The 14,587-nt window shown below is 37.4% G+C and overlaps 1 protein-coding gene across 1 annotated transcript in view; it reads left to right on the forward strand.

The window, feature by feature from the left end:
- The first annotated feature begins 6,567 nt into the window (after positions 1–6,567).
- The window catches only part of LOC110451591 (putative glutamate synthase [NADPH]), a 68,017-nt gene continuing 59,997 nt past the window's right edge, over positions 6,568–14,587 (forward strand). The window contains exons 1-2 of the mRNA XM_021499710.1: positions 6,568–6,670; positions 9,762–10,186. Coding sequence (XP_021355385.1) covers positions 10,061–10,186 — 126 coding nt within the window. The 5' untranslated portion in view covers positions 6,568–6,670; positions 9,762–10,060. The remainder of the gene's footprint in view (positions 6,671–9,761; positions 10,187–14,587) is intronic.

Genomic DNA, 14,587 nt, shown 5'->3' on the forward strand with positions numbered 1-14,587 from the left:
GAAATTCAATCATGGGTTAGATCGATTTTAGGTAAAAAATACCAGCCCCAATGATGATAATATACGAGAAGGGCGGAAAGATCTCGATGACGGAAAATCGAAAAGTCTCCCACCAGTAATGCTTTCTTGCTGAAATCGTCCTATTAGATAAGGAAGAGATGTCAAGACAAAGATTTTAACAAAGGGCAATAACTCCTTAAAAAGGGTCGAATTAAAAAAAATGATAGCCCGATGAACGACATTGGGGTAAATTACCATATCTGTACACTTTCAGTGAAATTGGCCCAGTGGTTTAGGAGGCAGACAAAGGTTTCTTTCAACAAAGGGCCATAACTTTTAAAAAGGCCGGAATGAAAAAGTACTTCTTGGATGCACAACGTCAGGGGGCAGTTACCATATCTGTAAACTTTCATTGAAATTGGTCCAGTAGCTTAGGAGAAGTTGGCAGGACATGTATTTTTCAGCAAAGGGCATAACTCCATAAGAAAGGGTTGGAAAAAATACCTGGATGCACATCTTCATGTGGTAGTTATCATATCTGAAAACTTCCATTGAAATTGGCTGCATAGTGTTGGAGGAGTTGTCTTTCAACAAAGGGCCATTACTCAGAAAAAAGGAACAGATTGAAAAAATAAAACCTGGATGCACACTATATTAGGTGGTAGTTATCATATCGGAAAACTTTCATTGAAATTGGTCCAGTACTTTTGGAGAAGTTGTGCAGGCAAGCATTTTTCAACAAAGGGCAATATCTCCGTAAAAAAAGGTCAGAATGAAAAAATATTACCTGGATACACAACTTCAGGTGGAAGTTATCATATCAGGAAAGTTTCGTTGAAATCGATCGTTAACTTTAGAAGGAGTTGTCCGGACAAAAAGTTTCAGGATTTTTTCAACAAAGGGCCAAAACATCGTAAACAAGAAAAAGCAGCAAAGCTGCAGGACCCCATTTTCTAGCTCACCTGCAGGACCAAGGTGAGCTTATGCCATACCGTGGCGTTCGTCGTGACTCGTCCATCCGTCGTCCGTCCGTCAACAAATTCTTCAAACAACTTCTTCCACTGATTGGAATTTAACTAAATTTGACTGGAAGCATCACTAGGTGGTGGGGATTCAAAATTGTACAAATGGTAGGGTTAATCCACCAGGGGGCTGAGGGTGGGCCAAAAGGGACAATTTGGCTATATTGCTATAAACGACTTCTTCTGTAGAACTGATATCAATCATTTTTGGTCAGTAGCATACAAATGGTGGGGCTGACCCCCCATGGGGCTGAGGGGCGGGGCCAAGAAGGGTTATTTGGCTATATTGCTTTAAGCGACTTCTTCTCTACAACTAAAAGATGAACATCAACCATATTTGACTGGAAGCATCCCTAGGTAGTGGGGATTCAAAATTGTACAAATTGTGGGGCTGACCCCCCCAGGGGGCTGAGGGGCGGGCCAAAAAGGGTTATTTGGCTATATTGCTTTAGGCGACTTCTCCTCTGGAACTATGGGATGGATATCATTGAACCATATTTTACTGGAAGCATCCCTATGTAATTGGGATTCAAAATTGTACAAATGGTGGGGCTGACCCCCCCAGGGGGCTGAGGGGCGGGGCCCCCCCAGGGGGCTGAGGGGCGGGGCCTAAAAGGGTTATTTGGCTATATTGCTTGAAGCGGCTTCTTCTCTACAACTAAAAGATTGGGAGGCAGGGATTCTGACCTGAAGCATCCCTATGTAATGGGGATTCAAAATTGTACAAATGGTGGGGCTGACTCCCAAGGGGGCTGAGGGGCGGGGGCAATTTGGCTAAATTGCTATAATGACTTCTTCTGGAGAACTATGCACTGGATATCAATCATATTTGGTTGGAAGCATTCATGGGAGGCAGGGATTCAAATTGTACAAGCAGTGGGGCTGACCCCCTTGGCTAAAGGGTGGGGCCAGAAATAGTTTATTGCTTGGAAATGGTCGAGATCCCCACCCTTTAACCATATATACAATTGCTGAGAATGAAGAGAAGAATGCACGTATGTTTCCAGGATTGCCCAGGGGTTTGGCCCCACCCTTAGAGACATAGTCCCTGGGCCATAACTTTAAAACGATTGAGATCCCCATCCCATAACTACGTATACAAATGCTGGGCATAAAGCGACAAATACAGTAATGAAATTAGAAATGATTCCAGAGTCTGCTCCAACCTTGGAGACTTAACCTTTACGTTTTACCAGCTTTGTGATACCCATTTGGCGGTAAATCTCAGCTGAATTCAAACTTAAGATTTGAGCTTGAGATTTGAGAAAATGTTTTTGATAGTTGTGATAGGCGAAAATTGAATAATTATATAAAATGAAAAACAATTTAACCCCCAGTTATTTATCGGCCCTTTTGCCAATCACAGTGGGTAACATAAATGATTACAATATTCCTTCTTTCAGACTCTCCTCAAGCAACTCTTCTTTTTTGCCATCGAGTTTACGTCTTTGGAATTCGTTAGACAATACAATAAGAACATTGCCATCTTTAAATACTTTTAAATCTGCTATATCCAATGGTGCAAATTCGTCTCCACCATCTTATTATAATTTTGGCGAACGCAATTTAAATATACTACATACTAAACTCAGGCATCAGTACAGCTCTTTGAAAAATCGTTTTGGAAAAAAAGTGACAATCCAAGAGATATTTTTGAAACGAGGACGTTTCATTTTTGAAGCCGGAGGGATTTATCATAAAGAATTTTATGATAATAGTGCTATTTATGAACATTAATTTAACATTTCATCTCATTCATTATTTTGGATTTCCTCTTACAAACTTTCGCCATTTAATTTCGTTTAGTAACAATTTCATGCCTAAAAGCTATTTAATTACATTTGTACCACTTAAGAAAACCTCTATGTGTGAATATAGCTGCTTTGATTCATTGTCGTCAGATTAACTCAAGCACTATTGGTGTCCATCATATACCATTATGATACGTAATGAAATTAACTGGTCTTACCAAGTATGACACTAAAGTCTCGGAAAAAGGACAGGCTAATTGCCTTACCTGTTCGGGTACTCACCAGTCAGAATAGAGAGATAAGTGACAGCTGTCAATCAAATTAACTTAATTGAGTTAATTGTCAATGTATCACTGTCCTGCATGTTTTGGTGATCAGTTAAGAGCTGGGCATCGGACTGTACGGGTGTGTTTTTGGATACCCCAGAAATCACCCACCGACCTAGAGAAAGTTATTTTAATAAATTTATATTTGGACTACAATTCAACATCTTGGAATTCAACTTTCGAACTACACATTACAACGAAGAGAAATTATCGTTGTGATATAAATATCAATATGTGCTGTATTGGAGGAAAAGGCGTTGATAAGTTGATAGAACTTGTGCCTAATCCTCTGCTCAAATTTGGGGCAATAAATATGTTTAAATCAATTGTGATACCGAAGTCTGGTAAGATTTCCAGACCAAAATGATATTAATAGTGTATTTATATAAAAACAATAATGTGTGCTGCATAGGTGGACACACAATCACCTATTCTGCCGTCGCTTCATCTAAACTTGCAACTGAAAATGTACGCAGAGAATTGAATGATCTCTTCACATTTGAAGATAAAATATTTCGTATATCTTCACTGCATTATGATATGTTTTTATCAAATGGAGAATTCATAATATTTCACTAGTAAACTGTTATAATTACATAGGGTTTACTATCATATTTTTGAAGATAGTATGCGGCCTTAATTTCCCAGAAGGCTTTCACGCACGGAGAAGCACCGGACGTGGACAAAGTATTCACAGATCAAACCCAATATTGGGTTTGAAAAAAGGTTCAGAATAAAAGTAATACCTTAATGCACAACTTCAGGTGGTAGCTATCATATCTGGAAAGTTTCCTTGAAATTGGTCCATTACTTTAGAAGGAGTTGTCCAGACAGACAGACTAGCTGTAAAATTCTCACGTCCTGTGGTTTCCACCACAGGGACCTGATAATTTGTTACAGATCTATTTGGTGTTAACACTAAGGTGTTCAGAGTAATTTTACATGTTTTAGGGTTTGAGATCGACTTTCGGAAACCCCTAAAGGCTGTAAAATTACTCGGAACACCTTAGTTTAGGTCCAAATAGAGCTACGTTGATTGAAAAAACGCCCGAACGTTCTGGCGATCGTGTATAGTTTGGTTTATGTATGTAATTATAAATAAAAAGAATGATTTTGTTTAAACATGTAGTACTTCCATGGACCAGCAGCCTTCTGGCCGTAGACGAACACGCCTGTTAAAAGATGTACATGCGCGCGCTATAATCATGTACAGTGTACATGAAACGGGAAACACAACCTGTTTTACCATAAGAATTATTTGTTTCATTTATGAAATATCGCCCAATAGACTATTTATTTTGACCTGGTTGAAAATATTTGTTTGTCCATTTTAAAACACGAACGGATATCAAAAATTGGTTTGGTTTGGTTTAGTATTGTTTGACGTCCTATCAACAGCTATGGTCATTTAAGGATGGCCTCCCCTGTGTGCAAGATGCATGCCTGTAGTGTATGCGTGTGTGTTTTAGGAGGCTGCGATATGTTCGTGTTTGTCTCCTTGTGATAGCCGTGTGGAACTGATGCCGACTTTATAGTGGACACCCAGCAGGACACCCCACCCGGTCACATTATACTGACAACGGGTGAACCAGTCTACAGTGTTGAAAAGGTTAAGCAGGAGTAGATACTACCATTTTTACAGACTCTGGTATGTCTCGGCCAGGGGACAGAACCCAAAGCCTTCCTCACAGGGGCGAACGCTCAACTGAAGGCCAAAAGTGAGGCATTGTCAAGGGAGACATTAGGAAGAAAAAGGTTGTTTACAAAGAAGTGAAAAGCTAAGATCCCAAATTTAGTCGCCTGTTACGATCATGCAATGGGGCAGCAGGTACAATTCTTACGCCCTACCTGCAGGGACGAGATGTCAAAGAGCAACAATTCGTACGCTTAAAGATATGATTTTTTTTCTTTCTTGGAAACTCTTTTTTTCGCATATAGCTAGCATTCTCTTGTTTTTAATTTCATATGTGCGAATCGCGTGTGTGTATGCAGGAGACAGGGTATGTTGGTGTTCTTGCCTCCTTGAGGTAGCGCGGATCTGATGCCGACTTTATAGTACTATCTCACTGAAATGCCATGCCGAAGGCACCCAGCACAGCATTCCGCCCGGACGCATTATACTGACAACGGGTGAACCAGTTGTTGCCATTCCCCTAAATGCTGGACGTTAAGCAGGGAATAACAACCACCATTTTAAGGACTTTGGTATGTCCCGGCCTGGGGACAGAGCCCATTGCCATCCTCACCTGGACGAATGCTCAACATTAAAGCCAAAAGTGAGGTGTTGCCAAGCCTGGCGCTAGGAAATAAAAGGTAGTTAGCTTAGAAGAAGAAAGAAAGATACAGATCCAAAATATTACAATGGGTGCAGCAGATATATTTTGGTCGCTTTTGTGTCCCCAAATAGGGGACACCAAAGCAAATCCCCAATTCTGCAGGGGGTCCTGCATTAGTCACCTCCTACGATACATGCAGTGGGTAACAGCAGGTTATTCTTTTCCCGATCCCCCACCTGCAGGGGTGCGCCACAGGGATATGAGAATTCGGGTGTGGCATTTTTATCTAGTTTATACCGTCATTGGTGTGGTGTTTCTATGATCTAAACCCCTAAAACGTCCAATAAAACTCTAAACAATTCCATTTTGGTCCAAATATACCTAGCTCAACTGTCACAAATTCTCAGGTCCCTGTTGATCAGGCTTGAAAAAACTGAATCGACCTCATTCGTTTTCTCGGTAGTCTCCCGCGTTAAAACTCCTGTGTACTTTTCCGTGCTAACAAGATGTCAGAGACGTTATATACTACCACGGAATTAGATCAGTTATCTAAGTCCGTGACTATGGCTTTGTATGCCTCTGTAATGTATAAGGTGGGGTAAAACATGGTACATTATTTATAGCATGACGCTTACAAGATGAAACGGTCAATTTTAGTCACAGACAGGTAAGATAATAAATGTTTAGGTAGATTGTATGATGTCAATATTAAGGGTAACACTAGAGATATACTTCTCGGATCATCTGTCAGCTTTTTACTGTCTAAAGGCGTAAAAAACGATATATAATTTGCCATCCAATGCAATTTCTCATTAAGTAATTTTCATGTCTATATTGCAAGGTGTTTTTTTCTTGTTTGAATTTAAGATCTTCGTCTCATTACATACACACGTACACGTGGGTCTATTATGTAAAAAAAAATATGGAAAAGTACATACATCCACTACACATCCCTGGTACAATGCTTTTAAAACAGAAACAGTTAATTACAGGCAGCCAAAGTTATATTTTGATACGTCACTGGGGCAACAGTTGAATATGTTGACCAATTTTTTCCACAGGTAAATGAAATGCACACATGTACCATTAATAAATGAAACTGTAACAACCAGCCAATGAAACGACAAGCCCGCGATACACGCTCGGTTCACGTGGCCGCGGTAGCAAATAACCTTCACCGGCATCGTTTGTAGATTTGTAAGGCCGGGAAACAGACAATTATAAAATCAGTCTGTACCGGTGTAGCGTGGTGTACCAAGATCCCCTACATGCTCTACGGCAACTTGGATCCACACGTGAGTGTTTTAGTCGTTTTTGAAAAAATATACCCATACTTTACATGCACACATGTGTGTCGATCGCATGAAATGAAGCGGAACATGCAATCACGATGTCGGATGTAAACATTGCATTCGTTTATTCTTAGCCCGTTATTTGCAGTTGTAACATCAACTGGTGTGGGTTAATGGTGTATACTATGTGAAACTGTGTAGACTTGTGATACATTTTGTTTATATTATACATATTTATGTGTGCATGTGTGTGTATGTGTGTGTAAATATAGTCACGGTCATGTATATATGTACACACGTGTTTCAGATGCTGATCAGAGAGAGCAGTAAAAGGGACATAACTCTGTTGTAACAGGCTATTTTTTTCACTAGTATAGAGACAGTAACACAAATAATTGATGTTGTAGCTGTTTCTCACTATTTTAACCTCACAAAAACCGATAATTATAAAATGTTGATTGGCAAGAAAAGTTGAAGGACCTACGGCCTAGTTCATGTAGATATGTGGTCAAAGAATAGATGTTGCTAAGTGAAAATGTTTCAAATTGTCTATAACGGACTAGTGGAAATTGATAAACACATATTGAATATTTCTATTATCACAGCTTACAACTTTATTGTAATTACAAATGTGCACAATTGAAAGGAACATTAACTTTATTAAAAAAAATGGTTACACACAAGTGGCAACAAATAGTTATGGTAATTTGTTGACTGTGTATATAAATATGCTTATACCAGGGGTATTTTAATTTTTGGCAAGTACTTATGGTAGTTTCCATTTCGTGGGCTTTATGAAACTTGCCAGATATTGGCTGAAATAAAAAAAAATCTTTTAAAAGAAAATTTCATTTAAAATGAAAACACTTTTACGATCCTGTATTTATGTAATGTATTGATTAAATATAATCAGAAAGCAACATGTACATTTGGTGTTGTTTAGTATATTAGAAACAGCGATTTTTTACACATGATTATTTCCTAATACCACAGCAAGGCAGACAAAATCTAATTTTTTTTTACTAAATAAATATGTTAAGGGCACAATGCTATAAGTTGAAGTGTTGATAACTCTCCTATCCATATAAGAGGAGGAGGGGATGTCATACCTCTCAGCTGTGTAAACAGGAAATAGACATGGGTTCAGGTAGAGGTCATTTCAAAATATCAAATCTATCTAGGAAAAAATTGCATGACATCTGAACAGGCTGGGGGGCATGTAGGGTGAAAAACCAGTGTTGAACTCCATGTAATGAATTTCACTAGCATATTTCATCTATATTTGTTATCGTATGAGGAAATTTTGACTCTTCTCATTCAGTGAAACAATGGAAGCTGTACAGGAACACAAGCATTGCAAGCACTCGTTTTACTCCTAGTTGTTAGGGTAAATAACTTTTAGGGGAGATAACTAACACAACTAAAATGTGTAGGGTAGCATACATCCTTAATTGACACAAAGATGAAGAGTTCATCGTGGTGATTTTTATGGAGTTAAGAAACGGATCTAGATTTATGTTAGTAATTCTCTCTTCCTGTCTGAGAAGGACACCGGTCCTTCACAGGATCATTTTTCAGAATGCTGGTACTGCCAGGTAGCTATTTATACTGCTTGGTAGACGGGAACAATTTGTGATAGGTGTCTCATTGAAAGGCCATCCAAGAATCCTAGCCATCCTCTCTACTAATTAATTACAAGCTTTTGCCAAAGCTGAGGTGTATATAAAAAAATTCTGTGATTCACTAAAATTCCTAAAAAGATGATTGAGACTTTAATCGATTAATTTATAATGATATCATATTTCAATAATTAAAACCTATGAATTAAAAATAGACTTAATTGATTTTCTTTATGCGTTAACAGGTGTTACAACTTGACATTTAGACTTGTTTGTCGCTCTTTACGAATGTTGTCTATGTTCATCTGGCAGATCTCCATCTGTAAGAGATGTACACAACCTGTAACAGTAGCTAGGAGGAGTGTGCACCTAATTGTGTTACTAACACCAGTGATAATTGTTATGATATGCCATGTTATTGTATAGCTCTGTATAATCCTATACATCTTGTCTGTGTAGACTGTAGGCGATATCTATGTATGCAGACAGGTCATAGATATGGGGTTGTACGTGCTGTCAGATCGATAGGCTGTGTGTACCTGAGGGATTTCACATCGACATTTGTACATAGAGGCATGTATTATCAGAAACATGAAGATCAATTCTATGTATTTTGGAATCAAGAATGTTTTTCCTTTATATTGGCAGCATTTTTCATTAGAGTTGATTTTAGAAGTAATTTATCTAGAAATTATATCTGTTTTTGACAGAAAAATAATCTTTTTTTTTTTGAGTGTTTTTTTGTTCAATGGGGGAGATTATATTCACTTCAAAGTTAATTTTGCTTCTATTGAGGAAAATTTGAACTATATGTTATAATTATTTGTAAACAAAAATTGCAGTTGATTATAATCCAAAGGGCACTTTGATGGTCATATAAAATAGAGAATGTTCAGGAGCTATTTCTAAACATTTTCTTCAGGTTGGTAAGTATGGATTATGCAAAGTTCTTTTAACACAACTAATAAAATTTTCAATGTGAAGTTTCGATGACTAGTACAATATGTACACTGTCATATTCATCAGACAAATGACCAATGAAGCGTATGCACACAAAGGTTTTAAAATGTGAACGAGATGTCTATAAAATCGATGTCGATTTCGGCTACGCTGGAAACGTATGTACAATATAGTTGTTATATATGTACCGAAATGACTTCAGGAGCTAGACTAGATTTTTTTTTTTTTTTTTTTTACAAGGATGTAGTTTGATTACAGTTTAACTATATTTTTTTATCTTGAAATCCCTACATTACAGCCTAGGTTTGTCATCACTTTGATGTTGGTGTATTGGTACCTAAAAGCTGTACAAAACATCTTCTGTGTATGTGGGAAGAAACGAGAGTAGAAAGTGTGAGATGTAATTTTAACATAGCACCTGTTACAGTCCTGTATTACCAGTTGTTTCCAATTTAAGCATGGCATACATACTGTAATTATCTCTTTCTAATGTATGTTGTTTTCCTCCATTGCAGATCAATACGGCAGTAAACGGTATTATATCTGTCGACATTGGGTCTGGATACCAATAATACCAAAGAGAAGCAGCAATTTTGTTTGATTTGGCACCAGAGATAATCTGATACAACCTTAAAAAGCTTAAACATATCGTGACGGTAAACTGAAGATAAACAACAGATCAAATAAAACAGTGCAGATTCACAGAACAACACACTCTCTAGATCTGAAGAGGCTTCATTGGCCTGTACAATCGAACACATTCAGAACAACGCCTAGTCCGACGAGGCTGACCTAGATTTACACAGGGCTAGGGATGCCTTGTGTGGAGGGTCGTGTTCCTGGAATTCCAGAGAAATGTGGACTCTACGATCCTACTCTCGAAAGTGACGCCTGTGGTGTCGGATTTGTTGTCAGCATCGATGGCGTCCGATCACATAAGGTAGTTATATGCAAATGTGAACTGTATACCGGGAACCTTTCGTACAGTCAAATATCTACCCTTCACTGGTAAAATTCATGATTTTGTGATTGTAAATTTTGCCCTTCATATATAATTACTATATAGAGTGGGCTGTGAATGAATATTCACTCTCATGATAAATCCGCCCTTATTGCGGACGGCGAAAAGGGAACTGTGGCGAAAATTTCCTTGTATACAGTAATTTTCACAGGAAAATGATGAAGTATAGCTATACAATATAATTTTATAAGAAATAATGTGTTATAAATGATTACGGGGGGGGGGGGGGGGGGGGGGTATTATGCCTAAGCTTTATAACAGCTTGTCTGATTGGATGATACTGGTCACATGACCAGGCAACAAAAGATCATTTTGCCGTCCACATACCCTCAAGTTTCTCCGATCTTAATTCCATTTTTTGGAGCCTGTCTAGAAAAACAACAAAAGCCACCACAATTGACAATTACTGCCCTTTCCAAGGTTAATCATGTTTCAATTCGCCCTCATGAAACTTGATTAACCTCTGAGAAACAAAGAATTGTGTAAGGGCAATCAATGTATAATGTTACCTGCTCATACACGCTAGGTATCTCTCATTATATATATAATTACTTAAATGGAAGATATATTGTTAGTTAAGGAAAATTGTATTAACTATAAATCATGATAAGCAAGATAACTGACTAGGTTCATCAGGCAATGAACACATACTGTCATGTATTTATTAGGGTTGTCAAACAAGACAGATTTTAGTAACCGGTTACTAGAAAAATCTTCTGACCGAATAACTGATTAATCGGTCAGTTTGGTAATCAAATGTTCTATTCAAAACGTATTTACACTGAATTTATATTAACTAGCATGAAATTATACTGATGTATTTCAAGCTTTCAACACCTAAACGCAGGAAATACATACATGTAACCTCATGATCAGTCGGTTTATGGACTACTTCATTCAGAAAAAAGTGGGATCTAATTTATTTCTACTCGAACTGGTATGCCATTATATTGTTCTAGAGAAACACAATTTGATCGACAAACCAATTAATTATTGATTGCATCCCTTTTAATGTTTCGCTGAATTCAGTCAAGCATGCAGTCTTGAAATAATGCAAGTTCTGTAACCTTGAAAAATTGGCAATCCACAACTTTGAATTCTTGCTTCCTGTGAAGACTTTTTATGGTATCATCAACCTTTATATAACTTTTCAGTTGAGTACAAAAACGACACCAACAAGTCAGTCTGAATATTACAAAAAATCTGATTTTGATCTTATTGATGAATAATTTGTAGGTCTAAGCCTGGTTAACATTGGGCTCCCCATAGGGTTCATGTCTGATTATTCGGTTATTGATTTTGGTAAGTGGTTCACAGTCTTCTGACCGAGTCATCTGTTTACCGGATAACCGTTGATAGTTGTTTCGGTCATGCAAAAGTACTACTGTCAGCAGTTTAAGTTTCGAACAATGGATGAACCCAGTTGTTCAGTTCATCTGTAAGCTCTTGTAGACAAAGGGGCCGTGGTGGCCAAGTGGTTAAGGCGTTTGACATTCCGCTACCACTAGCCCTCCACCACTGGGTTACAGGTTTGAGTCCTACGTAGGACAGTCGCCAGGTACTGGCCATAGGCTGTTGGTTTTTCTCCAGGAACTCCGGCTTTCTTCCACCACTAAAATCTGGCACATCCTAATTAAATGACCACAGCTGTTAATAGGACGTAAAACACAAACAAACCTTTCCAAATTGTAGACAGAACTGTGCTATTGAAGCAGTCAAAACATTAGTCATGTTACAAGGAAAAATATTCCATTAATTTAAATTAAGGTCACATACCAGATTGTAAAAAAGGATGAAAAACTATTTAAATACATATTCATTTAAAAATGCAAATATTTTTCTGTTGAATAATTTATCAGATGAAAGTGCTGAAAATTGTCCTCATTTATCAATGAAATGGAAAGGGCTGCAGATTAGACATATCATTTACATACACCATACATAGATTTAAAAGGCATGCATTGCCAAATGTCTGAATCATCTGAACAATATAGAGCTACTTTGTACACATGCAGTATTTGTTTCAATAAGGTGTGGCACATATATACCTCTCCCCCTACCCTTCCCTTTCAACACCCTCTAAGTTTTAAAGCAAGACTTAAGGTTAAATAAGGGGAAATTTCACCTTGAAAAACATGTTGTTTACAAACAAATATGTAAATAACTTTGGCCTATTTAAGAAAAAAAAATCCATGTGTTCGCCCTCGAGCTCAACCCCTTGATCCACCCCACAAGAATGTGGCACATGAGTCCCGACTCCACGGTCCATATATATATGTATTATATAGATTTAAAAGGGTACTGGATCACTTGAACCTCCTCATAGACTTAGTGTTAATTTATCTTCATCTTCCTCCCCTTTTGAAAACCCTTAGATGACTACAGGAATTCAAGTACCTCGACTCTCTAAATATAGTATAGTGAAGAGAGACTGTGTTGATACACAACATTAGGTTTAGAATGGTTTAGAAGTACATCAAGCAATGTCTAAACACAGAAATAATCTATAATGCTGTGTTGATATGAAATCAATAAGGCCTTCTGGAGGACTGGCTTTTGGGACGGAATTGTGGCAAAATGTTGGTGCTTTTTATACAGTTCTATTTTAACAAATTGCATTCGAGACAATTGATTTGGGAATATTTGACGTCAGCAACATGGGATGTGGTTCTGGGATTGGCTGTGAACTAGAGAGCTCTCAGAATTGCTGATGGAGACGTAGTGTGCTAGAGTCGTGCTTGTGTGTGTGTAGGTGTTTACCAATATAGTCTGAAGTTGATTCTGTGGCTGTCCCCAGGGGTATATGAATGTTCCCTTTCTTGGTATACTACTGGTATCTACAATCAATGACCTATTGCATGTAGAAAGCATTTAAGTTTCATTACATGTATAAACAATGGGTTGTGACAGTTAAAATCAATTTGCCTCACTAGACACAGACTCATTGTTTAGACTATATGCTGTATAGAAGTATGGTTTGGTAACTTAATGTTCTATATTGATTTCTCTGTAGTATTTCCTTAAAATACTATTATTAATAATGTATATACAATGTACGTATTTACAATGAATGAACGATAAAAATAGATTTTTATATACTGTAATTGAGTGTAAATGTGCAGATTTTAGTGGTATTTTAATTTTAAGGATTTTCGGGCTTAAAATGTTAGACTTAATTATGATTGTGAGAGTTGAAGTTTCCCATTGCATATACTGTGACTGCAGTATATTTCAAGAGAAATTGAAATTGCCGAGAGTTTGGATTCAGTTCCTGGTCAAGTCAAAATTAAAGTTATTCTTCTCTGACAGGTCATAAACTATGTATAAAAAATAGCAATACCTGGGTCTGAATTCATGAAAACATTCTCATACTTAAAGCTGACAGTGCACATCAAAAACTTTCAATTGAGATTAAAAAAAAAAAATCAAACTTTGTTTTTCTGGTTTTGAGATCTTCCCCATATCTTCCGACTATTGTTTCTAAGGAAGTGCTGACATTTTAGTTTTGTCCTTACTTGGTAACGAGTATGGGTTCTGCTTGGTACAAAAAAGTGCATTACCTGTTCAACCGGTTATCATTCTACAACTGAACGTCTTGCGATTCAATGCACCCCGCACCCTGATCGGCAACCAATATCAAAAATCAAACACACTCGCACCTTAAACTTTGAAACACTGCCAAGCTGGTTGTTACTTATGGCACATTCTCCAAAATTATGTATCCAAAATAAAAGGTTTATTACTGAACATGCTTCAATTCTATAAATCCCATATATAACATCGGTCTTTCTTGTGCATAAAACTGCTCTAACACATTGTGCATTAGATATTTTAATTGGTCGTATTTTAATGCAATTTCATTTTTCTTAGATAAATGATATTTTTTATGTGTTCTTTTTCGATTTTATTCAACTGGTCTGATACAAAATGTCGGTAAAAAATTGTGCGTGGAAGTGTTCTATATATATAGTATAGAGTGTCACCTTGTGCACATATTGAAGAAATGATAACCGGTTTGACGGGAAATACGCTTTTTATACCCAGCATGACCCATACTCGTTACCAAGCAACAAGGACAAACTAAAATGTAGAAGGATGAGATGGGGAAGATCTCTAAACCAGAAAAACATCAACTGGTTTTTTAAAATCTCAATTGAAAGCTTTTTAACTTGCACTGACAGCTTTAAGAAAGAATTCTGAGCTCAAGCCAACTTTCTTGTAACTGGCTTAAATCATGTAGCATGATAAAAAAGTCGGGTGAAAACACTCAAAATAATATTCAGCTCAGCCTCTATGCCATCATAATTATTCCAAATCATT

This window comes from Mizuhopecten yessoensis, unplaced genomic scaffold, assembly GCF_002113885.1.
Source record: "Mizuhopecten yessoensis strain PY_sf001 unplaced genomic scaffold, ASM211388v2 scaffold6135_1, whole genome shotgun sequence".
NCBI classification, from domain to species: Eukaryota; Metazoa; Mollusca; class Bivalvia; order Pectinida; family Pectinidae; genus Mizuhopecten; species Mizuhopecten yessoensis.